At 53.2% G+C, this 27,154-nt stretch overlaps 1 protein-coding gene across 3 annotated transcripts; it reads right to left on the bottom strand.

Moving 5' to 3' along the window:
* Positions 1-556: 556 nt before the first annotated feature.
* Ubxn11 (UBX domain protein 11) lies at positions 557-26,249 on the bottom strand. Of its 3 annotated transcripts, none has more exons than XM_036177407.1 (15): positions 26,130-26,249; positions 19,676-19,779; positions 18,635-18,663; positions 18,067-18,165; positions 14,802-14,902; positions 14,335-14,389; positions 13,898-13,977; positions 10,879-11,005; positions 3,643-3,857; positions 3,357-3,434; positions 2,318-2,438; positions 2,103-2,206; positions 1,080-1,153; positions 858-998; positions 557-778 (listed from the first exon to the last, which is right to left on the bottom strand). In XM_036177407.1, the coding sequence occupies exons 1-15, from the start codon at positions 26,211-26,213 to the stop codon at positions 577-579; spliced, it is 1,614 nt and encodes a 537-aa protein (XP_036033300.1). In that variant the 5' UTR covers positions 26,214-26,249; the 3' UTR covers positions 557-576. The 3 variants fall into 3 exon arrangements, with proteins under 3 accessions (XP_036033300.1, XP_036033301.1, XP_036033302.1); XM_036177408.1 differs by lacking the exon at positions 26,130-26,249 and adding an exon at positions 21,183-21,201; XM_036177409.1 differs by lacking the exon at positions 26,130-26,249 and having other exon boundaries at positions 18,067-18,235; positions 19,676-19,712.
* Between the last annotated feature and the right edge of the window lie 905 nt (positions 26,250-27,154).

Below are 27,154 nucleotides of genomic sequence, written 5' to 3'. Positions count from 1 at the left end.
ACGTGTTTGTCTGTGTCTGGCAGCACGTGACCATGGTTGACATGCAGTTTCTCGACATGGTAGCTGAGTCACCCTCAATTTCCCACACAGGTTCTGGTGTTGGTCTGCCTGACAGTGGGTGGCTGCCCCGGGACGGCCTCCTGTGTTGGAGACTGATTCGGTGTGGGTGCCATGGGAGGTGTACAGCTGCAGTTGTATCAGATTGAGAGCATGGGGGTGGTTGTGGCAGTGGTTTTGTGCACAGAATGGAAAAAGTGTCTGCATGAACATGTGGATTTACATGCATCTGGCTGTCTTCAGGAGGCCTGCCCTCCACTGAGGCTCCCCTGCCCCAGGTGAGACAGAAAATATCAGTCAACCCAGCTAGGGCTGGCCACTACCTCCACAGGATCTACTCAGCACAACTTGGGAGAAAGAGGAACCTAGCGGACAAAGAGCCGTGGCTACGCCTGCCCGCTGAGGCTCCAGTTACAGGCCTAAGTGTCTGCACCGCCCCCTCCCTAGCCCAGCCTTCCCTCAAGACAGTCCTGTCTAGAGAGCCTTGTGGAGCTCATGGTGTCAGGGGCGGCACTTTATTCAGGGAAGTGAGCCTGAACCAGGGTGGGAGCTGGAGCCAGAGCCAGTACCAAAGCTGGGGTTCGACAGCAGGACCCTTGGAGCCCGTAACAGCAGTGTGGCATTGGGAACTAGACCTGCGGCCTGCAGTGTGAGTGCATCCTCCTGGTAGACCGTGTGTGGAAAGGTGCTGAAGATCTCAAAGGTGGCCGCATCCATGTCCCTGGGTGTCCACCACAGTACATCAAGCTAGGCCATGGGGCCAGGGACTCCCTGCAGCCCCCAACCCTGCCTGTACCCACCTGGCCTGTGCTAAGAGGGTGCGCACATCGCCAACAGTGTCCTGGGGCCGCATCATCAACAGGAAGACCTGCTCCCCATTCTCAGACTTGATGCGCAGCATAGAGAGTGGAGGCCCTGGCATGTCGGGTGACTCCTGGCTCCTGCAGGTCCAGAGGCCCTCAGTGCTCCCCAGCTCCCAGGTCCTGTCCTCTGCCCTGCTCTCCCCTCTGCCCAGCCCTCACCTCTGCCGCTCAGAAGCCAAGGCAGGTGTCTCCACTATGATCTCCTGGATCCGGGCCGGCAATGGGCAGCAGCTCTGGGGGGCAGCCAGGGGAAGTAGACAGAGCCCTAGGTCCCACCCACATCATTTCCTCCACCCTTAGAGAGGACTGGCTCATTCCTGAGCAGGGTGGATGAGACCCATGAGCCAAAGAGCTGGGGTGTTCTGTGCAAAGGGAAGGGGCTTTGGGAGATGACACCATCATTCTCCCAGTCCAGTGTGGGAGACAGGGCCACCGGATGATGGCCAGGCTTGGGGACCTAAGCTAGCCGGGCTCAGGGAAGACACCTGAGCTGAGTCTGAAGGATGAGAAGCAGTCATCTGAAATGGAAACAGGCGGGGACACTCCCTACCCAAAGATCCTGACCAACAGGAACCTGCCAGCAGTTCACAGCTCTTGAAACAAGGAACCAAGTCAGACAGAAGAAAGGAAAGGGTAGAGATGGAGATGGGGAAGGCACTGATACAAAATGGACGTTCAGGGCTGGATAAGGACTTTGGCTTTCTCCAAGAATCCCCAGACAGTTCCAACAGAGAAGGATGCAGGGGGCACATGGCTAGCAGGTGCAGCCTAGAGTGGTGGGCTGCAGGGAGGAGCTCGAGGGGAGGGCCCCTGAGACTTGGCACCCCTTTCTCGGGTGGACACTTGAGAAGGGAGAACGGAAGTGAAGACAGAAAGAAGATAATGAAAGCATCTGAAAGGCCTGTGGGACAATTAAGAAGCATCCATGCCAAGCTCAAGGCCATGCCCTGGACGAGGGCTCATACCTCCAACCCTCAGCTGTAGCCAACCCGGCTGCCCTGTGTGTCATAGCACGGAGTCCTCACCAGCTCCAGAAACATGATACAATTCTGAGGGTGTCCTTGCCATCCTGGCCTTTACTTGGGGCCTATAGGCCTGAGCCTCCTGGCAAGACACTATAGGCTAAGCCAGGGTTGGTGATAAAGTCCCTGGAGAAAGCTGGGTAATTAGGGCAGGCCTCACCTGCAAGGTGTCCCTGATGGGGCCCCGGATGTCAATCACCTCGCCTTGTCGGATTACACACTTGGGAAGCCTGTTCAGAAATTTCTCAGCAGTCATCCTGGAGCCTGCAGGGAAGTTATTGGGAACCTTGGCCCATGAAGGACAGGAAGTGCTGGTAGAGGCCACCTGGAGCTTGCTCTGCACAGCCCCCCAGCCAACCTTGGGGCCCGGCTTACCTGAAGTATCCTCCAACCTGTCCAAGTTCTTGCGCATCTTCTGCCGGCCCACCACACGACCCTCACCTGGGAACGAGCCCAGCCCATCCTCTGGGAAGACCTGATTGCGCAGGTCGCTTACCTGGAAGGAAAAAAGGGCCACAGAAGCAGGGACCCCCAACTCTTCAGCCCTGAAACCTCACCCCCACCTGTTTGCCCAGAGGCCTCAAGCACAATGGTCTAATACAAGAGAGAAACCACAATTCACGCTGCTACCATACAGGCCCTATCATGCAAACACCCCTCTTCCTCATCCTAGCTGAAGCCATAGTACCGACCCCCCCCCCCCCAAACACACACACTGGAAGCTGGTCACACAAGGGATGAATGTCGGGCAGAGCCCGGCTCTTGTCTAGTCTGCAGGGCAGACTCTTTCACTGCAGGTTCCCAGTTGTTCTGTCAAGGCAGTTAGTTCCGAGGCCATCTTCATAGGGAAATCTCAAAAACCACAAGTCACAACTCACACTATCTTTTGGATCATGGTGGCACACAGCCTCGCTGTGGAGCTAACCCACCTCTGGAGCCTGCTGCCTCCTGGTCCCCATGATGACCACCTTCATCTCAGCCCTGGCAACACATGGGCTCACCTCCTGTCCTTGAAGCCAGCGCTGCCTCTTTTCAGGGTTTGCAACTCACGCCTGCCTTCTACCCCAACTATGTGGTTTCAGAAGCTTCTGGGGAAAACTAGGCCCCTTGTGCAATATAGATTCCTCAGGAACCCCAGGGTATCAAGATGCCCTGAATGCGGGGGAGGGTGTCAGAGCAGTGGTCCCACCAACGCTGCACCTTCAAGATGCCAGCAGAGGGCACTGTCTGCTACTCAGCCTGAGAGAACTATGGCCCCTCTTGCCATGACACCCTCCTCACTCTGCTCCCTCACCCTCCTGCAGGGCATCCCGACTGTCCCAAGAGGATGACTCCCTCTTAGGATGGCCGACCCCTGAGCCAGCTATCCCCAAAGTCGCACAGGGAAGGGGTGGGCTGGGGAGCCACTGGTTACCTTAAAGGGGACTCCATCAGGATACAGTCGCTGGAGCTCTGAGGGAAAGAAGCCATCCAGTATGTCCCGGAGGCAGCGCTGCAGGAGAGTGAACAGGCCTCTGTAGCCATGCTATGTCATGCTATGCCCAACCAGCTACCTGTTGGTTGGCAAGCCCTAAGCATCATACTCTGGAAACATTGGGAACTCCAAGATTGGAGAGGTCGAGCCTGTGTACTTTGTGGAGGGCAAGCTAGTGCAGTGAGCTGGCTCCACCATCTCCAAGCAGGGGTGAGCCCCATCCTACCTGTGTGGAGGGATCATAGAAGGGCCGGAAGGGCCCATCAAACATCATAATGCCATTCCGGTAGAGCTTTAGTGGGATGGGCTCTAGGGTCCGGAGCTGCGCCCCTCCAGGCACTGGCTTCACTTGGGTCTCCCCCTCTACGACCAGCTCACTCAGATCCTGTAGACTGGCCAGCAGTCTGTCAAAGTCCACCTCAGGGGGCGCCAAAGAATCTCCTGACAAAAACCAATAGATGCCTATGAGCCTCTGCGGCTGCTGTGTGCCCTGGCAGCTCTGACTTCTGGGGGGCCCTCCCGTGCTGAGCAGAAGCCTCAGTTCCTAAAGGGGCCACCTGAAAGAAAAGGGTATCTGCACCAGATAACAACGGCAGCCATCTTTTATTGGATACTTTCTTTGAACTTTGTATTTGAGCCCTGGTCCATGTAGCCTTGAACTATGTAGTGAGGATGACCTTTGAACTCCTTCTGATCCTCCTGCCTCCACATCCCGAGTGCTGGGATTACATGAGTGTCATCACACCTAGCAGGGCACTTACTATCCATCATCCCACTTCCTCCACTTAGGGATCCAATGCTGTAAGGGTTACACTCCTTCCCATTCTCAGAGGGAAACTGAGGCCAGAGAGTTTAGTAGCTTTTTAGAAGTGCACAGCACTAAAAGCAAAAGAAAGTTTGATACTAGACCTGTGCGTGGCACTGGGTTGGCAAAGCTCCCAGCTCTGGATCAAGGCTTTCAGAGTTCAAATCCCAGCCCCTGCACTTCTTTCTGTGTGACCTTATCACAATGCCCGGGGCTAGAATGGGATGCCAGTAGTGTTGGCCTCCCAGGGTGGCTGTAAGGTGCCAAGGAAGTGAGGACTGACCTGGAACATCCTGAACTGTCCACGGTCGATTGCTAGTCACCAGCTCTACCTTGTACAAATGGTCCTCAGACCAACCCAAGGCTGGGAGGCAGGGGCTGTTTAATCTCCACTACACACATGAGGAAACAACATCAGAAAAACAAAATGTGACTCATCCCAGGCCACCTGGCAAGTTAGAGGACTCGGGACCCAACTGCATCATCAGGAGAGGGAGGGCAAGGGTAGGGATAGGTGGCTGTTAGGATGTTGGGACAGCTGCTGGACAGGCCTAACTATTTCTGGGTCGCACACTCTCGAGCATGTGCCAAGCTCTGACTCCTCTGGAAACTGCTGCACATATGACCCTCCCCTGTTCTAGAGGGTGTGAATGAAATGACCAGGACAGCCACAAAAATGCCAGAAGAGGGTGATGGGCAGGAGGAGCACTGGCTGGGGCCTGGCCCTCAGGTAGCTGCCCCCCAGAGTGTGAGCCCCCAGCACATAACTGACTGGGCTTTTTGAAAGCTGTGTTCATCAGGACAGCTGGGCTTCGGCAGAATGTGGGTCAGGGTGCTGGGGAGGGATTCAACTGCTCTCCCCAGGTAGGAGCCCAGGTACAGGGCTGTGTTTCCGGTTGTCTCTGCATCTGATGAGCCCTAGGTCCTCTGCCAGCCTTCCCTCTCCCTGGCAATGGCTACTAGCTGAAGGGCTATGGCTGCCCATCTCCGGGCTTGCCCAGTCTTTCCTGCTGTGTACACAGCAGCCCAGTTTACATGACGCTGGGAATTGAACCCACAGCCTCATGACTGTGAAACAAACATTCTATACCCCCTGCCCCACAATGACATGACATTGTTTCCTTTAGAGATAGTTTAAGAACAAATTGAGAAACCTAAAAACAAAACAAAACAAAAACCCTTAAGGCACCTCTTCCTACAGTTTAGGGAAGTGGGGTCTGCCACAGAATGGAGCCAATGCTGCTGTCCAAAACAAGCTACCTCAGGGCCATGGACAGACATGGGATAGGCAGTGGGGCGAGGGGACAGACTGGAGTCCCTGGAATGACAAGAATTATTGATGGCAAAAGGGCAAAGTGTGCTTCAGAAGGCTGGCCTGGAAAGTGGGGGGCTGCAGATCAGCAGCGGAGCATCTGTATAGCCAAGAAAAGACTGGGGCAAGGTGGTGGTGGTGCACACCTTTAATCCTAGCACTGGGGAGGCAGAGGCAGGCGGATCTCTGAGAGTTCGGGGCCAGCCTGGGCTACAGAGTGAGATCCAGGTCAGCCAGGGCTACACAGAGAAACCTGTCTCAGGAAAGAGAGGAGAAGGGAGTAGGGCAGGGGGACAGAGGAAGGGAACTGGTCTACTTTCTGCCTAGAAAAGGAAAAGAAACCTGTCCCGGGGCAGGGAGAAGGCAGAGGAGGTAGGGTGGGCTGGCTGCCACTGAGTGAATGGACAAGAGGGAGACAGGGCTCCCAGGGAGAGGACGCACAGCTACGGGAAAAACTGCTCAGGCTAAGACAGGAGGCTGGTGTGGCCAGCACAGAGCAGGGAAGTCAGTGAGCACTGGCCCGACAGAGTTCAACAGAAGCCTTCGTTTGGGGAGGTGGTGGGAACTGCCACACAGGACAGCCAGGTCTGGCGTAAGCCAATGGAGGGACGTGTCCCTTTTGTGGGATGGGCAGGTAAGAACCCCAACCTAGCCACAAGAGCAAGTCAGTGGACCTGTCTATTAGTGACTCTTAGAGCAGAGTATTACCCTTCCCATTTTACAGATGAGGAAATTGGGCCTTGTGGGGTATCATGCTCCAGGTCACATAAGCCTTGCAGGGCCTACGTGACTCATTCAGCTTTCAGTGGTCATGTAGGTGGCAGCTGCTTAGTGTTGGCTCTTGGGACACAGCTCCGAGATCTTTCTAGGAAGGGTCATGGTGCTAGGGTTCATCTTCGAGGCTTCATATCACTCTGGGAGTTTGGTTGGGGCTCATGTAGCCCACACTATATAAAGCTGAGGCTGACCTTGAATTCCTGACCTGCCTGCTTCTTCCTCCCAAGTACTAGCCCAACCTCTCTCCCCTTGCCACTTCCCTGGCCCTGGGGCCACCCTGGCAGGCTGCTGCTTGTAAGCTCTGCAGTCTGGGGCAAGCAAGCTTCTCTGATCCTCAACTTCCTCTTGTGTACAGTGAGGACAGTAACTGTCCATGTCTTAGGAGGGTGGCTGCTGTCATCCCTCCCAACTACTCTGGGCTCCACCTCCTCCGAGAGCCTTGCTAGGAACCCGAGCCCTCCTGCCTGGCTCCTCCAGCCTCCGAGCCCTTCTGTTCCCTTGGCCCCGTCACACCCTTGTCATTTTGTATGTGATTATTTACAACTACTCTGGGCACTCCCTGAACAAGGGTCATAGCGCTGACCCTAACCTGGCCCAGGTAAGCATGTGCTGACTCATGTGTCCACCTGTATATCTGCCTGCCAGTATGTCAGGAGCTATGGCAGTTAGGCTCTGAGAGTGTCACTGCTCTCCCAGAGTCCTGTCTTCCAGGCTCACACCCTAGAGGCTTTAGGGTGCTAAATAATGACAGTGGCAGCCACCGAGTCCCTGGGGGCCCTGTGGAGTCCACGGCAGGACCCCTGCAGGGATGAGTGGCTGGCCCCGAAGGCCTGCTGGGAGGCCAAGCTGTTGCTTTGGTGCTGGAGATGGTCCACCTCTCAGGCACATGGCCCCAGTTCCCGACACCCTCACCCCACCACAGCCTCTAACACAGGGAAAAACCATATAGTTAGCTGTCTGGCCACCTACTTGCATGCTCTCTTCTCCTCAGAAGAGCCAAAGCATAGAGATGCTCTGAGACTCTGGGTGGTCCCAGAGCACACCTGCAACCAGGACACATTTGTCCTGATGTCCGCGCCCTGTCCCTGACCCCTGCCAATGAGCTTAGGGCTGCCCCGTCCCAATGGACTGACAGTACCTGATATACCAGGCAACATAGCCCTTCTTGCATAGGAACACATACTCTGGCCTATAAGCCAAGCACTCTGCTGCATGCTCCTGGTATCACCAGTGGAAGAGACAGTGGATTCAGGTCCTGCTGTCTGCCCCAGAACACCTAGCTTGAGCCTTTAAACCCTCATTCCAGCACAGACCTTCCCATGAGATGCTGGCATATCTATGGTAGCCACCCAGGTTCCTCGGGGGCGGGGGTTCTGCTGGAGGGGCTAGGGTTCAAGACAGAAGCAGTGTAGGGAGAAGCATGTCTCCAAGGGCAAATCAAACAGGCTGCCAGTGTGGCCTCTTGACCTAGGGATGTGAGAAGCACCAACCCAGACTCAGGGGCTTGGGACTTGGGTGGAAGGCTAGGGGTGGATTAGGGGCCTAGCAAGAGACAGACTGGCAGTGTGCGTGAAGGGTGGGAGTTTGAAGAGGAGGAGGAAGGTGGAGAGCACCAACCTACTGTGTGCTTGACCCGAGGCCCAACACTGTTGTGTGTTGTGAGCAGAGCAGGACTGTCCCCAAAGTGCTTGGCACTGCAACCAATGTGATGTTTGTGTCCTGGTGAGAGGCTGGGGGTCCAGATACAGATCATACCCCTTCCAAGCTCCCCTCTACTCGCCCCCTTCATGGAGAAACTGGCAATCTTCCTAAGGTAAAAGTTCTAGATCTAGAACATTCTGATCACCCCCTTTGGCCCAAAACTGATGCTCTGGCTCTCCTGCCCACTGGCAGTCTATGAAAGTAATACCCAACAAAATAGGTGCCCAGAAATGAGGCAGCAAGAAGCCAGTGCTGGCAGCAGAGGACCCCAGGGACAGAGTTGGGCTAGTCTGAGACATGAGGGAATTCCAATGAGGAAAAGCTTCTAGAAATGAAAAGCATTCCCTCCCCTGGCAGGAAGAACTAGAGGCCTCTCCCACACTGAAAGGCAAAAACAAGAGAAAAGCTCTGTGGCTTAGGGGCTCCAAGATGGAAGATGATGGTGGTCTCCACAGGTCGCTTTAGCTGGGGAGCACGTGGCTTCACAGCCAAACTTGGAGCTGCACCAACAAAACAGAACATGGGACGATGCTCGTTAGGGGTAGGTTGTCAGGGTACAGGGAACGAGGAGAAGGCATGTTCAGAAACCAGCCATCTGCTGCAACCCCTCCCAGAGGAAGCAGAAGACATCTTGGGGCCAGGATGCTCTCCAGGATGGGAGGGCCACATGAAGCAGAACCCCACCTACTATATGCACCAGGGGCAATGCTAGGAAACCTCAGCCTTCAGCATCCTCAGCACCCACAGCCACCTGCTGTGGACTCAGGAGCTAGAGAACTGTGATGGGACACCACGCCCTGGGCTGCTTTGGTTTGACCCATAGATCTTACCTAGCAAGGCCTCATATGACCTCCCGTAGCCTGGGGCCAGTGTTTCCTAGCATCTTCTCACAGCCATGTTCCAGGGCCATCTCTGACTCCCCTCCTCCATCAGTCCAAAAGGCCATAGGACCCATCTCCCAAATCTCCCTTCTGTTCCTTCTTGTCCTCCACACCAGCACCACCTCATCTTCTATCAAATGATTGATTGGGACTACATCCCAGTGGGCTCTCAGCCTCCTCCATTCAGTACTTCACACACTCTACCTTAGTCTGCCCATCTATAAAATGAGATACCCTTTGGCCCATGCCAAGGCTGTTTGTTCAAAATGCTTTGAAAGTTGTAAAAGAGCTGGGCATGGTGTATGTGCACGCCTTTAATCCCAGCACTTGGAGGCAGAAGCAGGAGGATCTCTGTGAGTTTGAGGTCAGTCTGGTCTACAGAGCTAGTTCCAAGACTGAGTTCCAGGACAGCCAGAGCTACCCAGTGAAGTCCTGCCTCAAAAATAAATAAATAGAAATCAGCAGAAGATATAAAAATGGACTGTAATACCCTTTAAACAAGGGAGTGTTGTGTCTTGAGATTTAAGGGGAGTAGGGTGAAGCCCAGGCCCAAATAGAGGGTAGGGCCATGCTTGTAACATGGTTGGATCCCTGGAGCTGGAGTCACAGGTGGTTATGAGCTGCCCACTGTGGGTACTGGGAACTGAACTCAGGTCCTCTGAAAGAGCAGCAAGCATCTTAACCCTTAGTCATCTCTCCAGGCCCATGTTTGTCTCTGGTAGCCCATGCTGTCCTCAGAACTCCTACCCAGCTGAGCACAGTCTTTAACTCTGGTCCCCCTGTCTCCACCTCCTGGCTGTTGAGACTGAAAGTGTGTGCATCACCATGCCTAGCCTACCAGGTGCTGGGAAAGAAACCCAGGACTTTATGCACCATGGGTAAACACCCTACCAACTGAGCCACACCCTCAGCCCTAGAATCTGGGGTTTTATCCAGAAAGACACTTCTGACATCAACATTGTTATCATCTTCTAGACAGCCCCTTAGGGCGTGATGCTTCGGGTCCCAGGGCACTTGTTTCTCTCAAAGCTTGGGAAAGAGTGTGACATGCAAGGGCTCCAGAGCTGACTCATGCTCTTTGTAAATCCCTGAGGGTGAGAGTGTGTGTCCCACTTGGTTGATGAACTTGAGGCTCAGGGAAAGGGAGTGGCTGGCCCATGCACAAGCCACCCCTGTCCAGGTGGTGGAGTAGAAATGGTGTTAGTCTGTAGCCTAGGGAAGAAACATCTCCACTCTGAAGAAAATGGGCCCGTTCCAGAAACAGCTCTAACAACACCAAAATCCCCCTGAAAACCTGTACCTAGCAAAGCACATTCCCATGTCCCGTCTCACACATGAACCTGCAGCAGGACCCTACAAGGAGGTTGAGCCCTAGAAACTGGACAGGGGCTTCTGGTCAGTCCGAGGGCCTGCCCTTACTCTTCTCTGACCCCCATGCCCCACACCTCCCCAACCAAACACAATCTCTACACAGTCCAGGCTGGCCTTGAACTCTCAATCTTCCTGACCCAACCTTCCAAGTGCTGGGACTATAGCTATGTACCACTATGCCAGGTGGGGTTTTGTTTTGCTTGTTTGTTTTTTGTTTTTTTGTTTGTTTGTTTGTTTGTTAAACAATGGCTTTGGGTGGTAGTGCTGTGTGCCTTTAATCCCAGCACTCAGGAGGCAGAGGCAGGTGGATCTCTGAGTTCAAAGCTAGTCTGGTCTACAGAGTGAGTTTCAGGACGGCCAGGGCTGTTACACACAGAAAGCCTGTCTCGAAAAGCCACAACAAAGCACCGAATATCTAGTAAGTCTGGGGTTCTGTAGCCCTTGGCAAATGAGCAGGTAGACTGAGGTGAGACCAGGGACAAGGTGTTGGGGAACTCAGCACTCCCCACCCCCACCCCAATGCTGGGAGGCCAGAGCTTGAAACAAAGGGCCTCTGGAAGAGTGGCAGACCATGGGGTGCTGCTGGAAGGGGGCAGGGAAGATGCTCAACTCTACCTGGCTTCCAGAACTTCTTGGCCTTCATCCAGTCCCACTCATCATTTTCAGAGTCTATCTTTTCCTCTGAGTCCTCTTGGTCCATGGGCTCACCCACCCACTGCAAGCCATAGTCACTGAGGAACCGCTGTGGGCAGAAAAGTGAGATGTGGTGTGGCACTGCCTGCCCAGTTTCCATGAAGAGCATTACCAGTCCAAACCCAGCCTGTCCTCAGCCTAGTGTGGCCTGGACAAAGGATGTGCTGGAGGCCCTGGCCACTTCCGGGCAGTGACCCTGGAACCCTTGACTCCCTAGAGCAGCAGGCTCCTTCTCTGAGGGGACAGGACAGCAGCTGTTTCATTGTGCTGAGTCAGACCATCATGCCAAGTACTTACTTAACACAGCACATGACTCAAGGACTCAGTAACCATGGCCACCCCAGCTCTGGGGACTGTGGGCCTGGCCCAAGTATGAGAAGGTAGCAGGGACATCTGCTCTGCAGGAGGGGGCCTCCCTCTTCTTCCTGACACCGAGTGTGTGTGTGCACAAGTTCATGTCTGTGATTCCAGGTGTGCAGGTGCACAAGCACATATGCACTTGTGTGTGGAGGCCAGAGGACAAGCCGGTGGCATTCTTCCTCAAAAATGTCCATCTTGGGGTTTTTCAGTCAGTGGGCTGGGCCTTGCCTGAGTCCAAGGCGGGCTAATGAGGCCCAGAGATCCACCTGACAGTTTGCCCAGCTCTAGGATGACTGCGCCATGAAACAATTCCTGGCTTGCTTGCTTTCTTTTATCTGTTCCAGGGACAGAACAAAGGTCCCCATGCTTGCAAAGCAAACACTTCACTGACTGAACCCTCTCCCCAGCCCAGGAGGAGTCACCTATTTTTATGTTTGCTTGTTTGGGGGGGGGGGGTGCTGTTTCCAGACAGGGTCTCTGTACAGCCCTGGCTGTCCTGGAACTCACTCTGCAGACCAGGCTGGTCTCAGAGATCTGCCTGCCTCTGCCTCCCGAGTGCTGGGACTGAAGGCGTGCGCCGGCTAGAGCAGTTTACACTTGTGTGTAAACTCTTCTCTCCCCTTCTCTGCCAGCAACTCTGCTCCACAGCTCAATGGCCTGTGTGTGGTGCGGCCACTGCTGCTCCTTCCAACAAAGCTGCTCTCCCTCACTGCATGTAGGACTGCTTCTTCACCATTTCTACCCCCACACACCTGCTAGGTTCCAGTGCCCAGCCGTGACCACACTCTCTCTTCTAGGGCTCTTGTCCACTCCTACATAAGGACAGAACCCAAATCCACACCCAGTGTGGCTCTCACCTCTGGGCTTGAGTCCTACTCATAACTATGCAGATGTCCAAGGAGCACCAAAATCCACTCATGCCAATGGTCCTGTACCCCACCCTGCCCCAGAGCTCTCCCCATCCCAGCAAGCAGTGCCCCTCTGCCTACCAACCTCCACGCCCACTCCTCTGCGGGACTACCCACAGCAAAGGCTTCAGTGCTACCCCACAGCAGCCTGACCACCCTTGGCCACCCATCTCATGCTCTCCTCCGAGTCCGGCCGCCATGGCTTCTCCTGCCCTCGTGTCCCACACAGAGGGTGTCGTCAGCTTCTACTGAATCCTTCTGCTCAGTCCTTACTCCTGCTGTTGCCAAACCCTGGAGCCGGTCGGTCGTGCCACACAGCTCAACCATTTCTACTCCACACACCTGGGGGGCCCCAGCCTCCAGCCCCACCCACACCCTCCTTTCCGGCCCCGTCCACTCCCACCCACACCCTCCCTCCAAACAGAGCCCACGGTGAGGGCCCTTTGGCCTGAGCGCTCTATTCCCCTCTTCTATGACCTCCTCCACCACAGCCAGACACGAGACAGGCAGAGCCTTCTAGCTCTTTGCCCAGGCCCCCCAAGTCCCGCCCCCTTTCCAGATCTGCTTGAGTGGGTCCTCCCCAACTTGTCTCTCTTGTCACCTGCTTCATTATCCCCTGCTCTCTCATCCTTCTGTCTAGTCACATCTCTGCTTCTGCAGACCGTCAGCCTCGTGCATGTGGGGACCTTGTCGTTCTGTACAGACCACAGGCCTATGGCTGTCAGTGCCCCACAGGATAGCTACTGTTGTTGGCTCAAGTAATGAGTCCATAAGCACGGAAGGACGCTTGGGCCAGGGCTGTGAGGCTGTGAGGCTGTGCCCTTGCCCCACAGGCTGCCACACTCCCAGCAAGTAGTCCAGGCACAGCAGTCACCCACAGGCCCAGATGTGGACAGGCCTGCATGGGGCTGGAGGTTGCCTCTGCTATTATGGGCTGGGGCTTTGGAACACCTTCTGCTTGCAGACAGAGACATTCCAGAAGGGACTCGGGAGTGGGCCTGCAGAGGACTGAGGCACCCTTCAGAGCGCCCAGTGCCTTCCAACTCAAGCCTTGCAGCTTGACTGCAGTTCTGAATGAAGCAAAGTGACCGCAATCAATGGGTGAAGAAGTGACGGCCACTGTCGGGGCCACCTAGCACCAGGTGCGTACCCCTCATAGTCTCCAGTCCCACGGAGGAAGAGATGAGGCCCTAAGAGAGCAAAGGATGGAGAGCCTGTCCCGGTCACAGGGCAGAAAGGGTTTCAAGGAAATGAGTGAAAATTTCTCTCAGGAGAAGGCAGGAGGGAGATGGTCCATGCAGAGAGCAGCGTGGGCCAGGGTCCTGGGTGGGAAAGGGTCATCAAAGAACAGAGGAATGTGAAGAGGTTAGAGCAGAGCAGTTCTGTGAGGAGAGAAGGAGCTAGCCACAAAGGCGCAGTGCCCAATAGAACCAAGTGGAGAATTGGGGATATATTGAGTAAGGGGGGGGAGCTGTTCAGAGTTTGATTCAGCCCAAAAGGAATAGTGTGCCATGGCGCCAGACACCTGCCCTGGCTCTAAACTCTGGGTCAGCCCAGAGCAGGGAAACAGGCGGGGCCCATGGAGGGTGACGAGGGGCTCTACTGTGAATCCTTGCAGGCAGCTGAGAGCAGGGAAAGCGGCCTGGCCACCCACTCTGACCTTGACCTCTCACCTCCATCTCGCCAACCTGCCGCTGCAGCTGAATGCACTGTGTCTCCAGCTCCTCCTGCCTCTGCAGGGTTGCACTGCCTCCTGGGGAAGAAGTGGGTGAGCGATTCCACTGCCACAACCTGGAGGCTGGCAAGGGCTCGGCCCTAAGGTCTCCTGGGGATCCTCTGAGAACTGCCCCTGACCCTGGGTGGGGGAGGGGGTTGCCTGAGCTGACTTTTAAGAGCCAGCCATCCCTTCTTCCATTGGAGTGTGGCTCCTCCACGCTCTGGACAGTGCAGCCTGGGTGTAGGGCACTGGGTGAAGGGCTGTTGTCTCTCTGGTCTCAGCAAACCCCACCACGAGTCTGCCTGATGCTCTTGGAGCCTTGATTCCCAAAGCGACTATCCAAGCTCCCAGAATGCATGGACCCGAGCAGGTACCCGACCAAGGTCTTCTTACCCTGGTTCTGCTGCAGGGTCTGCACTAACTCCTCCAGGGCCAGGATCTTCTGGTCCTGAAACAGTGTGATTAAGAGTGAGTGCTGGTGGGTCCCAGAGCCCGCAGGGTCATAATGAGGTAAGCTGTAGCCCTTCCCGTGGGACAGGCTACACCTTTTGCCCATGTGTGAGCATCAACCTGTCGCTATCAACCTCTGGTACAGCCCCTGCTCCTGAGCCTCAGGTAACCCCACCTCTCTGACAGTCCCACTAGTGAAGAAAGGCACAGCCCATGTCTTGGGCTCAGTGGCCAGCTCGCCACCTCTGCTCAGCAGCCTGCTAACTACCTAGCCCACATTCTATTAGGCTCTCTGCCCTCTGCTCAGCTCATGGGGACCAGGATCACTCCCAGGTCATGGCTTGCCATCAAAACAGGCCATTCAATTCAAGCAACAGTCCTTCCTGCCTGTCTCCCGCCCCGGGTCCTACCTTGGACAGTATCTCATCAGTCTGGGCCTTCAATTGTTGCTCCAGCTCCCGCAGCTTCCTGGCCATGGAGGTCATCATCTCCGAGTCATGGAATCCGGGGACTGCCAAGTAGACAAAGTTTCTAGTGCCCAGGCATGGAGCTGAGGCTGCCATGGGAAGGGCCAGGGAGGGAGAGGACCACAAGAACAGAAACAGCAGTGCCAACAGCAGCAACATGTGTGTGATAGGGCGCCTGAAGCTCTTCACAGAGAGCAGCTCGTGCGGTCTCACAGTGGGCTGTGAAGCCAGTGGGCTACTTTGTAAAGCTGGGCAGGATGCAGCAACTTGTTCCAAGTGTGCTGTATCAGTAGTGCAACAACACACAGGCCACATCACTTAAGTGCTGTGTGTGTGTGTGTGTGTGTGTGTGTGTGTGTGTGTGTGTGTACATGGTTACATACTCCCATGCACACACATGCAGAGGCAAAGGAGGATGTGGGTGTCTTCCTCTATTGATCTCCACCTTTTTTTGGGGGGTGGTTGAACCTAACGCCATATGCATGCTAGGCAAATGCTTAACCTCAAGACTGCTGTTTGGGGTAGGCTGGCTGGCAGAAAACTCTCATAGTCCACCTGTCTCTGACCTCTAAGGGTGGGGTTACAGGCATACAGGGCCATAACAGGCTTTTATATGGATGCTGGGGACTTGAACTCAGGGCCTCTTGCATTCACAGCAAGTATTTTTACCCACTCAGCCATCTCCTTGCCATCAAGCTTGGTAACCTGAGTTGGATTCTGACACATACATACTCAACTTGTGTGTGAACACAGGAATACACACACACACACACACACACACACACACACACACACACACACCAAACAAATAAATAAATAAGCACCCAACACCCCTGTATTCTGCAACACGAGTGATCAGCACTTTGTCAGATGGGCGTAGTGGTGGCGCACACCTTTAATCCCAACACTCTGGAGACAGAGGGAGGGGATCTCTGTGAGTTGAAGGCCAGCCTGGTCTACAGAGTGAGTTCTAGGGCAGCAGGGGTACATAGTGAAATCCTGTTTCAAAAAATAAAATAACGAAGTTAATGTTGCCGTTTTAAGGATGTAAACAGGCATAAGTAATACTGCAGAGTTGTTGAAGCCTCACTGCCTCTCAGGTCCCAGATCAGGGGAAGACATTCTAGAGACATTTGGAACTCTGAGGAGAGCGGAGTGTACGGGAGATAGATGTCAGGAGGATGAACAGTCATGCGCAGAGGGCAGCCATGAACGACACTGTGAGCTCGTGTTTCCTCATTACTAGGAGCTGCACAGGAGGGTCAGGACCTCTGCAATTCACTTCTAACTCGATCATCCAAGAGGGGCCCTTGTGGGCTGGAGAGATGGCTCAGAGGTTAAGAGCACTGACTGTTCTTCCAGAGGTCCTGAGTTCAATTCCCAGCAACCACATGGTGGCTCACAACCATCTGTAATGAGATCTGGCGCCCTCTTCTGTATACATAATAAATAAATAAATCTTTAAAAGAGAGAGAGAGAGAGAGAGAGAGAGAGAGAGAGAGAGAGAGAGAGAGAGAGAGGCCCTTGTCTGCCTGTCTGTGGGCAGGCAGAAGGAAGGTGACCATGGCAAGATCTCAGTTGCTGTGAACGGGGAGACACTGTGCTCCTACTTTGTGCAGTGTTTCCTGTACACTGGAACATGTTCAAAGTAAAGCCTGGAAGCCAGGCTACTGATGTGCCACTTTTATCCCAAGGAGGAGCAGGAGTTCAAGGTCACCCATGGCCAGAGTGAGCTTGAGGCTGACCTAAACTACATGAGACTGTCCCAAACCTCACCCTCTTAAAAACAAAAACAGAAACAAAAAGCCACCAACACAAACCATCTCCATCCCACTGACACTAACTGCCCTAACCACATGGAAAGCAGGGGCTGCAGCCTCTGTGATGAGACCACAGCGGATGCCCAGGATGGCTCCGGAGAAAGATGGGGAAGCCTGACCTCTATCTTACCGCTATTTCAAGTCCCTGAACTACCAGCCCTGGAGTTGCCTCCTTAGAGCTTCTTAGCCCGAGGGATGACACATCTCCCTTGTGCAGGGGCTCTCTGAGGGCTCGCTGGACCTTGGAGCCCAAAGCACCTTAAGGCACTCAAGTGGAAACTCTGGAGCTGTCAGCATGCAGAGCACGGCTGCCTCTCTGGAGCGGTGTGAATGAAGGGAGAGTCCAGGCAAATGCAATGTCCGCAATGGGAAGTGGGGTGAAAAGGGGCGCTGAGAGAGCAAACAAGGAGAAAGACCCTAGGAGCAACGGGGACGGAGACGCCACCAACAATCTGGCCAGCACGGAGCTGCCCTGAAAGGAGGCAGTGGGGGCAGGGGCGGCTGAACAGGAGAGGATGGTCCTATTGGACCTTGGTGGGGACACACACCAGCTGGATGTGGCAGGGAGAAGCGAAGAAAGGATGTCCAGTTCCTAAAGGGAGGAAGGTGGTGGCTGCAGGACCACTACCGTCCCCAGCTAGGTGTAGGAGACCCTGTCTGTGATTAAGTCACTATGGGACTCGGGCTAGGCAAGTCCTGTCTTTTCCTTCCACTTTGAACCTACCTATGTCAGACGGAGGGAGTTTGGTCTAAGGGCACCTCCTGCTGCCCTTCAGAAAGGTGGCCACTGTTCTGCGTACCCAGTGTGATAGCTGGGGACCCCCCACCAAGCAGCGTCACACCAAATCCTTATAATATGCCCACCCTACTGCTCTCCTCCCCCAGGGGACAGGGAAGCAAGATGCTAAAGTTGTTTAAGCTGTCACGGCTGGTGGAAAGTTCTAGCCTCATTGACCGCTTTGGCCCCTCTCCCCCACCCCACTCCACTGCAGGCAACTCCATACAGGTCTCTGAAGACACAAAGTCAGGCAAAATGCCTGCTATGGAACTCTCAGCCTATTTGGACTGTGCTGATGAGGAAGCAGATGGCTAGAGGCTGAGCTCCCCCTTCAGACCCTTCACTGTCTCTGAACCTGAACTGCAGACTCGCTGACATCATGCCTGCTGGAGACTGGACAGTTGCTAGGCACAGCCTGGCCTGGGGCTTGGCCAGCTCCCCAACCTGTGGCTTTAAGTTGAATCCTGTCCTGGATGGGTTTGAGGACACAGGCATTGGGGCAGCTAGCCAGAAGTAGGAGCCGTGGCTCACAGGGCCTTACCCCATCTCTAGAGCCTCTCCTGCTGCATGAGCAAGGGGGACCCACAGCCCTTTAGCCCTCTGCGCTCACCTTGCCTACCCACAGGGGCACCGATGCCTCCATAGCAGGAAGGGACAGAGATCTTTTCTTCCGAGTCTTGTCCATCATTCTGCATGTCCACCTCATCTTCTGCAGACAGGAATGCCCAGGAGGTCACTGCTCTGGGGCCACAACCCAGAAAGCACTCTGGCCCTGGGCCCTGGCCAAGACGAAACAGCTTATATACTGGCCCCCAAGGGTATACGGTCAGGTCAGTGATGGGGCCAGGGCTCCAGGGAGGGAAGGCTATAAGATAAAGGTTGAGGTCCACACGTCTGGTCTCCCATAGTTTCAAGGTACCCATAACCATCTCCCATTAGACAGAAGAGTTCTATGATAGTGTGGGCATCTCTGCTGAGGAGCAGGGTAAGGGAGTGGCCCAGACCTCTGAGCAAGGGGAAGAGAGCTGAAGAGTCAGGGAGAAGGCCAGATGGCCAGTCTCCCAGGACCTCAGCATGCTCTTTCCCTAGCTGCCCAGTTGGAAAGAGACAGACTGGCCCCCAAGGGTGTATGGTCAGGTCAGTGAGAGGAGAGGGACACGGGCAAAGCATACACTCACCATCTCCGTAGACTCTTATCCCTCGCCTCCTGGGAACCCAGGCAGGAAGAAGGAAGGAACAAATACAAATTAAACCTCTTGGAATGCCACCAAAGGAAGGTTCTAGGCCCCATGCAAGGCCTCTGTCTCCTGAAGATACCCCACCACCACCACCACCACCAAGCTATCCTTAGCCAGGGTGAGCCGAGGGACACACTGTACAGTGCTGAACTGCACCTGACAGAGACAGACAGAGGGGCATCGGTGGGAAGATGGCAAGTTCTCCACCCACGAGGCTGGCCCTTGCTCCTCTCTGAAGTACAATGGGCCTGGGCTTGCTGCTTAACCTCTCTAGACCACTGGCCTAAGCAAGATTCTAAGTGTGTTTAGACAAGTAAGAAGGAAACAGGATGTAGAAAGAGCTTTGCTCCAGGCAGTGGCTCATGCCCTTAATCCCAGCACTTTGGAGGCAGAGGCAGGGAGATCTCCGTGAGTTCAAGGCCAGCCTGGTCTACAGAGTGAGTTCTAGGACAGCCAGGGCTACCCAGAGAAACCTTGTCTTGAAAAACAACAATAAAAGAAAGAACGAGAGAGAGAGAGAGAGAGAGAGAGAGAGAGAGAGAGAGAGAGAGAGAGAAGGAAGGAAGGAAGGAAGGAAGGAAGGAAGGAAGGAAGGAAGGAAAGAAGGAAAGGGAAGAAAAAGAAAAAGAAAAAGAAAAAGCTTTTCAAGATAATTGCTACAAGATCTAAGGCACTGGCATTTAAGAGCCCAGCACAGAGCCTGGCCCAGGCTGGCAGAACCCTCATGTTGGCAGAGCTAGTGAGCAAACAGTGAATGATAAGCACTCTCCCAGGGCCATGCCTTACAGAAAGCACCATCCAATCTTTGGTCAGCACAAAGCAGAGTTCCCAGAAGGCATAAAGAGAAGGAAGGTAGACACAAAACCACTAACTGCTCCCTTCTTCCCCTAGACACTAAGAGTCACTCTCCTCTGGGGAAGGACGGGTCAAGGAGGAGACAGGGCAGGGGCACAAGGACCTACAGGCCAGCTGCCTCCTTACCCAGGATTCAAAGGCTCCGACTCTAGGGGCACCTTCCGTGTCTTGCTAAGAGAGGCCAGAGGTGAGCTCATAGCTCTAGTCTCGAGGCCAGCTGTCAGGAACTCCTGAGAGGAAAGAAGGAAGTCAGTTCTTGGGGACAGAAGACTCAGGGCTTCAGGTCAGTAGGAGGGAGCAGCAGCTTCTCCTGAAGAGGAGCACTGTCCAGAGAGAAGCAGGCCCCACTCCTCCAATGTGGGCCAAGGTTCCTGATATCTGTTGGCTCCTCTTAGCAGCTGATTCTCTGTTCTGAACATGGAAACCCTTTCCTGGTGGGGTGCAGGGCCTGCAACTTCCTCAAGCTTAGAGTGTGGGCATAGACAAGAGGTTTGTACTCTTATGGATCCATCACTGAGGTGGTTGGCATAAAGCCCAGGTATGTCTTGTCCTCCTGCCAGAACCCAGGTGCCACCCCCATCATCTCAGAGGCAGAGTGGGCTACCCACGGGCAGGACTCATTGAAGAAACAGTCATGTACCATGAAGGTCAAGCACCTGGGCCCTTGCCCATGCTCTGCTCCTCACAGTGTTAACTGGTACCTCACTTCCTCCTCTGTAAAATGTGCATGGTATCAGCACTTACCAGGCAGGTGACCGGGGGGTGGGAGTAGGTGGACATGGGGACTCAAAGTCCCAAAGCATTCTGCCCAGTGCCAAGCTCAAAGGCAGGCACCTGCCAGCTGAATTGTGGCTGTGTGGGGCCATTGTTATTCATACACAGGGCTAACACTTGAAAATGTTGACTCCTTCTTCTAATGAAGAATATGCACGTGCAGGCCAGCTCTAACTAAAAGCCACCACTCGGTTCCCTACATCAAATGACTAAAACCTAGCAAGCCTAGAGCCAAAGAAGAAATCTCCATTGGGGGGGGGGGGGGGTCTGAAATGAGTCTTTGCAGGCTAAATCCAAGGCAGTCCTCTGGAAATGTGACACTGGCCTTCCCCATGTGCTGGTTAGTTTTTGTCAATATGACACCAGCTAGTGTCATCTGGGAAGAGGGAACCTTGAGGGAAAGATGCTCCCATCAGATTAGGCTGTAGGCAAGCCTGTGGGCCTATTCTTGATTGATGGTTAATGAGGGAGGGCCCAGCCCTCTGCTGGCTGTGCTACTCCTGGTCAGGGAGATCTTGAGTTGAATAAAAGCAGGCTGAGCAAGCCATGAGGAGCAAGCCAGTAAGCAGCATCCCTCCATGGGACTCATGCCCCACCCTTTCTTCAGAAGCAGCCTCTCCCAAGGCCTGGGCCCAGAGTTCCCTCACCCACCATCCAGTCTCCTCACCATATCCCTGCATTGCTCTGTGGGTCTGGGCTCCCTCATGATATGTATGGCTAAGTAGCACAGTCCTTAGTGGCTTCTTTCATTGATGCCCACAAGCAACAATGACATACCACACCCCTGAACAAACCTCCCCAAGGGCTCCTTTCACCCTTGAATTTGAAAAACTCAAAAGCTGGGCTTGGTGGTGCATACCTTTAATCCCAGCACTTGGAGAGGCAGGTCTCTGTGTGTTCAGGCCAGCCAGGGTTACATAGTGAGATGCTATCTAAGAAAAAGAAGAAGAAGAAAAAGAGGCCAAGGAGGAGGAAAATAAAATTCCCATGGGTGATCTGGCCCTGTCTGCCTCCTTAGCTTATCCCCCCTAACCATCCTTGCACTGAAGACAGCTGAGCCATGCCTTGAGCACAGAGCTCCGTCACTAGCCTCCTCTCCTGGGAACCAAACTCTTCCCCTTTTGGTGGTGAGCCCAGCCTTGAAGGCTGGGCCACCTCTCCAGCCCTGCCTTCTCTTCTGGAATGGTCTCCTCCTCCAAACCAGACCCTTCTTCTGGCCAAGCTAACCCTTTGTTTCCTTTCTATTTCTTCTTTGGCTATAATTTAGCTTTTCATTTGGAAATTATCAGAGATTCACAGGAAAACAGTTATGAGAGGCCCATATAACCATCCCCCAGCTTCCCTCTGTAGTTATCATTTTACACAACCCCACCAATGCATGAGGAGCAGGCACTGGCTGTCTCTGTGGTTTGTGTGTATTGCTCGAGCCTTCTGATCACCGCACTGACAGGGTTTAACCACCACCACCAAGACGCAGGCCTTTCCCACCCCCACAGGCTTTCCTCCTGCAGCCTGAGCCCCTCTGCCTCCTCACTTTCCTTGACTGCTGGCAACCACCACTGTTTTACCTCTAGACTTTTCTTTCTTTCCTTATGATTTATTAAGACAAGGTCTCAGGATATAGCCCTGGTTGGTCTAGAACTCACAGAGAGCTCACCTGCTTCTGCCTCCTGAGTGCCAGTGGTAGAGACATGAACCACCACTCCTGCTCAGGAATTTTCTTTGATAAAGTTACATAAATAAAACCATATACTATATAATCACCTTTTTTCTTACATAGCTTTACCAAGATAGACTTCATATACTTCACCATTTCAAAGTATAAAATTAAGGGGTTTAGACAGGATTTCCCTGTGTAGCCCTGGCTCTCCTGGAGCTTACTCTGTTAACTAAAAGATCCACCTTCCTGATTACCCCCCCCCCCCCACACACACACACAGGGATTAAAGGTGTGCACCTGAGTTGTTTGTTTGTTTGAGACAGGGTTTCTCTGTGTAGCTTTGGCTGTCCTGGAATTCGTGCAGTAGCCCAGGCTGGCCTCAAACTCTCAGAAATCCTCCTGCCTCTGCCTCCTGAGTGCTGGGATTAAAGGTGTGCGCCATCACCTCTCAGCAAAGGGTTCTGTTTTAATGTTCTGCTTTTTGTTTGTTTTGTTATGGAGACGAGGTCTCACTATCTAGTCCAGGGCGGTCTCTAACTTGTGATCCTCTGCCTCACTCTCCCCAGCGCTCCGAGTCCTGTACCTGGCACCACTATTTATTTATTTGTTTGTATATGTGTGCACACAGGTACAGGTGCATACGAATGAGCGCTTTGAGGACTACCTCAAGTGCCAGTCCTCAGACACTCCACATTTTTTTTTCCTTTAAATATATAGGGCTTTTCACTAGCCTGGAATTTATCAATCAAGCCACAAGCCCTCGAGATGCCCCTGCCTCCACTTTCTCAGCGCCGGGATGACAAAAGTGCCTACCTGTACCATGTGTGAGTTTCTTGTTTTGTTTTGAACATGTATTTATTAGTTTCTTTATCTGTCTGTGTGTATGAGCACATGTACACTATGGTGAGCATGTGGAAGTCAGAGGATTAACCTGAAGAAATCAGTTTTCTCTTTTCACCACGTGGATCCTGGGGATGGAATTCGGGTGGTCAGACATGGCAGCAGAAGCCTTCACCATGGAGTCATCTTGCCAACCCTGCCCCCGTTGTTTTAAAATAGGTTCTAGAGATCAAAGTCAGGTCCCCAAGCCTGCAAAGCAAGCGCTTCACCAACTAATCTGTCTCCCTAGCCCCTTGGTGTTACTCTGACACAATATTTCACTGTATAATCCAGGCTGGCCTAGAAGTCACAGAGATCCTCCTGCCTCTGCCTCCTGGGCACTGAGGTTGCAGACATGAGTCACCAAGTGTAGTGGTGCACATCTGTGATCCAGCAATGGGAAGGCTGGGGTCAAGGTTAGCATGGGCTACACAGCAAGTACCAGAACAGTCAGGGGTACATGACAAGACCTAGCTAAAGAACAAATGAAGGGCTGGGCAGTGGTGGTACACGCCTTTAGTCCCAGCATTTGGGAGCCAAAGACAGGCGGATCTCTGTAAATTCAAGGCCAGCCTGGTCTATGGTCTCCAGAGAGTTCCAGGACAGCCAGGGCTATTACACAGAAAAACAGTCTCAAAAAACAAACAAAGAAAAATGAACAACAACAAAAAAAAACCCTGTACATTTTTAATAGCTTACCCTAATTTATCTTCCAGTTCCCCCCAATTCTCCCAGGCAACCCTAGATCTGCCCATTCTGGACAGTTCCTATAAATGGAGCACTAAAATGACTAGAATTTATACAGTGAAGGGTGATGTATAGACTAGGTGAATTGTTATCTGTAAATTGTTATAGGAAAAACAGACTCCCCTAATCACACCCAACAATGTGCCACAAAATCAGCTCCTCCATCTTCCCCCTCACTTATAGGACCTCATCTCCAACCCCATTGTTTTCCTTCCCTTTTACTCTCTCTTCGTCAGGTCAACAACAACGATGATGACAAACCCTTCGGAATAGACTGCAATGTCTCTCACAGTGAGTCTTTTCCCACGCCCCTCAGGACCCTCTGGATGCCGTTCTTTGGGGCTGTTACAACAGCCCGTTTTTAGTTTTACTCTCAGCCTGGTGGTGTTCTTTGAGGCCCTGAAGATAGGGTAACTGAAATAGAGCTTCAGCAGTCTGGGAGCAGTTTGTCCTGGGCAGGGCTGTGCCTTTTCCCCTGGGCCAAAGATATTTTGTTTTTGCTGTTTCGGGACTTGGAGTTGAAATGCGAACAAGTGCTCTACCACTGAGCAATAACCTCAGCTCTTTTTTTTTTTTTTTCAATTTATTTATTATTCTTTTATATACATTGGTATCTTGCCTGCATGCATGTCTGTGTGAGGGTGTCAGATCTTGGGAGTTACAGACAGTTGTTAGCTGCCATGTGGTTGCTGGGAATTGAACTCAGGACCTCTGGAAGAGCAGCCAGTGCTCTTAACCACTGAGCCATCTCACCAGCCCCAACCTCAGCCCTTGTTGATAGGGTTTCTCTGTAGCTTTGGAGGCTGTCCTGGACTAGCTCTGTAGACCAGGCTGGCCTCGAACTCACAGAGATCCACCTGCCTCTGCCTCCCGGAGTGCTGGGATTACAGGCGTGCGCCACCACTGCCCGGCTCCAACCTCAGCCCTTTTAAACTTTTTTTCCCTTCTTCTTTTTTTTTTCCAGAGCTGAGGACCAAACCCAGGGCCTTGTGCTTGCTAGGCAAGCGGTCTACCACTGAGCAAAATCCCCAGCCCCAACTTATTTTTTTGTAAAGATTATTTATTATGTATACCATGTTCTGCCTGCATATATACCTGCAGGCCAGAAGAGGATACCAGAACTCACTACGGATGGCTGTGAGCCACCATGTAGTTGCTGGGAATTGAACTCAGGACCTCCGGAAGAGCAGCCAGTGCTCTTAACCACTGAGCCATCTCTCCAGACCTTAAACTTATTTTTAATGATTTATTTATTTGTATTTTATCTGCATTGGTATTTTACCTGCATGTGTATCTGTGTGAAGGTGTCAGATCCCCTGGAACTGGAGCTATAGACAGTTGTGAGCTGCCATGTGGGTGTTGGGAATTGAATCTGGGTCTTCTGGAAGGGCAGCCTGAGCTCTTAACCTCTGAGCCAACTCTCCATCCCCTAAACTTGTTTTTAATTAATTAACTTTTTCAGGACGGGAGAGTGAACCTAGGGTCTTACACATACTATACAAGTGCTATACCGCTGAGCTATATCTAGGTCTTTCTTTCTTTTTTTTTTTAATGAAATAAAGTGTTGGGCTTGAAAATGGCTCAGATGTTATGAGCAATTGCTGCTCTTGAAGAGAACCTAGGTGTGGGTCTCAGCAACCACAAGGTAGCTCACAACCCTCCTGTAACTCTAGTTCCAGGGAATCTGATGCCTTTCCTTTATCCTCTGACACCAGGTGTTGCACAAACACAGATGCAGACACTCACATATACCTATAAAATTATATATAAAGAAAAAGAAATGTCTTTGCCCAGGGTGGCCTTGAACTGACTCTAAAGTCCAGACTGACTTTGAACATGAGATCCTCCTGTTCCAGCCTCCTGAGTAGACCACCTGCAGACCACCAGGCCCAGCCTTCTATTCTGTTCAGTTGTTTGGTTTTTGTTTTTTAGAGACAGTCTCACTCTGTAGACCAGGCCGGCTCCAAACTCAGAGATCCTCTCCTGCCTCTGCTTCCCGAGTGCTGAGATTAAAGGCGTGCACCACCACACCTGGCCTTGCTTCATTTTTTAAAATTTGAGGCAAGGTCTCGCTGAATCACCCTATTTGGCCCGGGACTCGCTATGTCACCGAGATTGGGTTTCATACTCGCAGTCCTCCTGCCTCAGCCCGCCACAACGGACGCAGGCTGTAAAGGTACGGTGGTCGCCTCCGGGGACCATGGCTCTCCATCTCGAGGACAGAACTGGGGCTGCCCTAGGCGTTCATCCCTCCCACACACGTGGGCTCTGGGACTGCGGGGCGGCTGCGCGCCGACCTCCTAACCCCTGGCAGGACACCTTGCAGAAGGAAGCTCCGGCGCCCAAACCCCGCCCCGGGAGCCCGCCGTCTGCTCCGCCTCCACGCGCGGACACAGAAAGCGGGGTCCCCACTGCCCTCCGGAGGCGAGCCACGCAGGCCTCGGGTCCTCGGGGTCGCGGCGAGGGCTCCGGCCTGCGGGAAGACTTGGCCGGGCAGAAAGGCCTGGAGCCCAGACTCACCACGGGCCCAGCGAGCCTTCCCGCGGCGCCGCCATCTTGTTGTCTCGCGGTTTCCCAGGCGACCAGGACCCGAGCACTTCTCATTGGCTGACTCCCAGAGGCCGGCGACGAAAGCGGGTGTAGCCGACGCTGCCCGAATACTACTGGCCCGACGGAGAAGAGGAGCTGCTCAGGATACTTCAGATCCCAGAATGCATCGCTCTGCGAGGTCAGAGGTCAGAGAGCTTTCTTAAGGCCTAGATTTGAGTTCAGGTCTCTGGATCTGAAGTTATGACACCGGACACTGTTAGTATTGGGCAAAATGAATCTTGGGAGAATAACGTTTCCTTTGTGTCTCCATCTGATCATGCAAAGTTGAATTGGAATGATGCAGGTTAATAAATATTTAAATCTCAGGTTCTCTAATTTATGGACTAGATGATGCCCTAAAGGAAAGTTCTAATTCTAGTTCCTATGTGGAAGAATTGGGAAACATACCCCACTCCCAGTTTGTAAATAATCTCCACTCCCCTGAGCCTCACAGCTAGACAGCTCAGCGGGTAAAGGAGCTTGCCACCGGGCTGGAGAGATAGCTGCTCTTCCAGAGGTCCTGAGTTCAATTCCCAGCACCCACATAGCGGCTCACAACCATCTGTAATGAGATCTGGCGCCCTCTTCTGGCCTGCAGGGACACATGCAGACAGAACACTGTATACATAATAAATAAATGAATCTTAAAAAAAATAAAAAGTAAAAAAAAAAAAAAATGGAGCTTGCCCCCAAGCCTGACGATCTGAGTTCCATCACTGGGCACACATGGCAGGAGGAAACGACTCTAGGGGTAGCCTTCTGACTTCCACACAAACACTACCCATATACACACACAAAATAAATTACTAAAGCCGGGCGGTGGTGGCGCACATCTTTATTCCCAGCACAAAAGCAGGCGGAGCTCTGTGAGGTCAAGGCCAGCCTGGTCTACAGAGTGAGTTCTAAGGCAGCCAGGACTACCTACACAGCCAAACCCTGCCTCAAAAAAACCCCAA

The sequence above is a fragment of the Onychomys torridus genome, chromosome 2, assembly GCF_903995425.1.
Source record: "Onychomys torridus chromosome 2, mOncTor1.1, whole genome shotgun sequence".
NCBI classification, from domain to species: Eukaryota; Metazoa; Chordata; class Mammalia; order Rodentia; family Cricetidae; genus Onychomys; species Onychomys torridus.
Note: the sequence above shows the minus strand (reverse complement) of the source record. Positions and strands in the feature narration are given on the sequence as shown.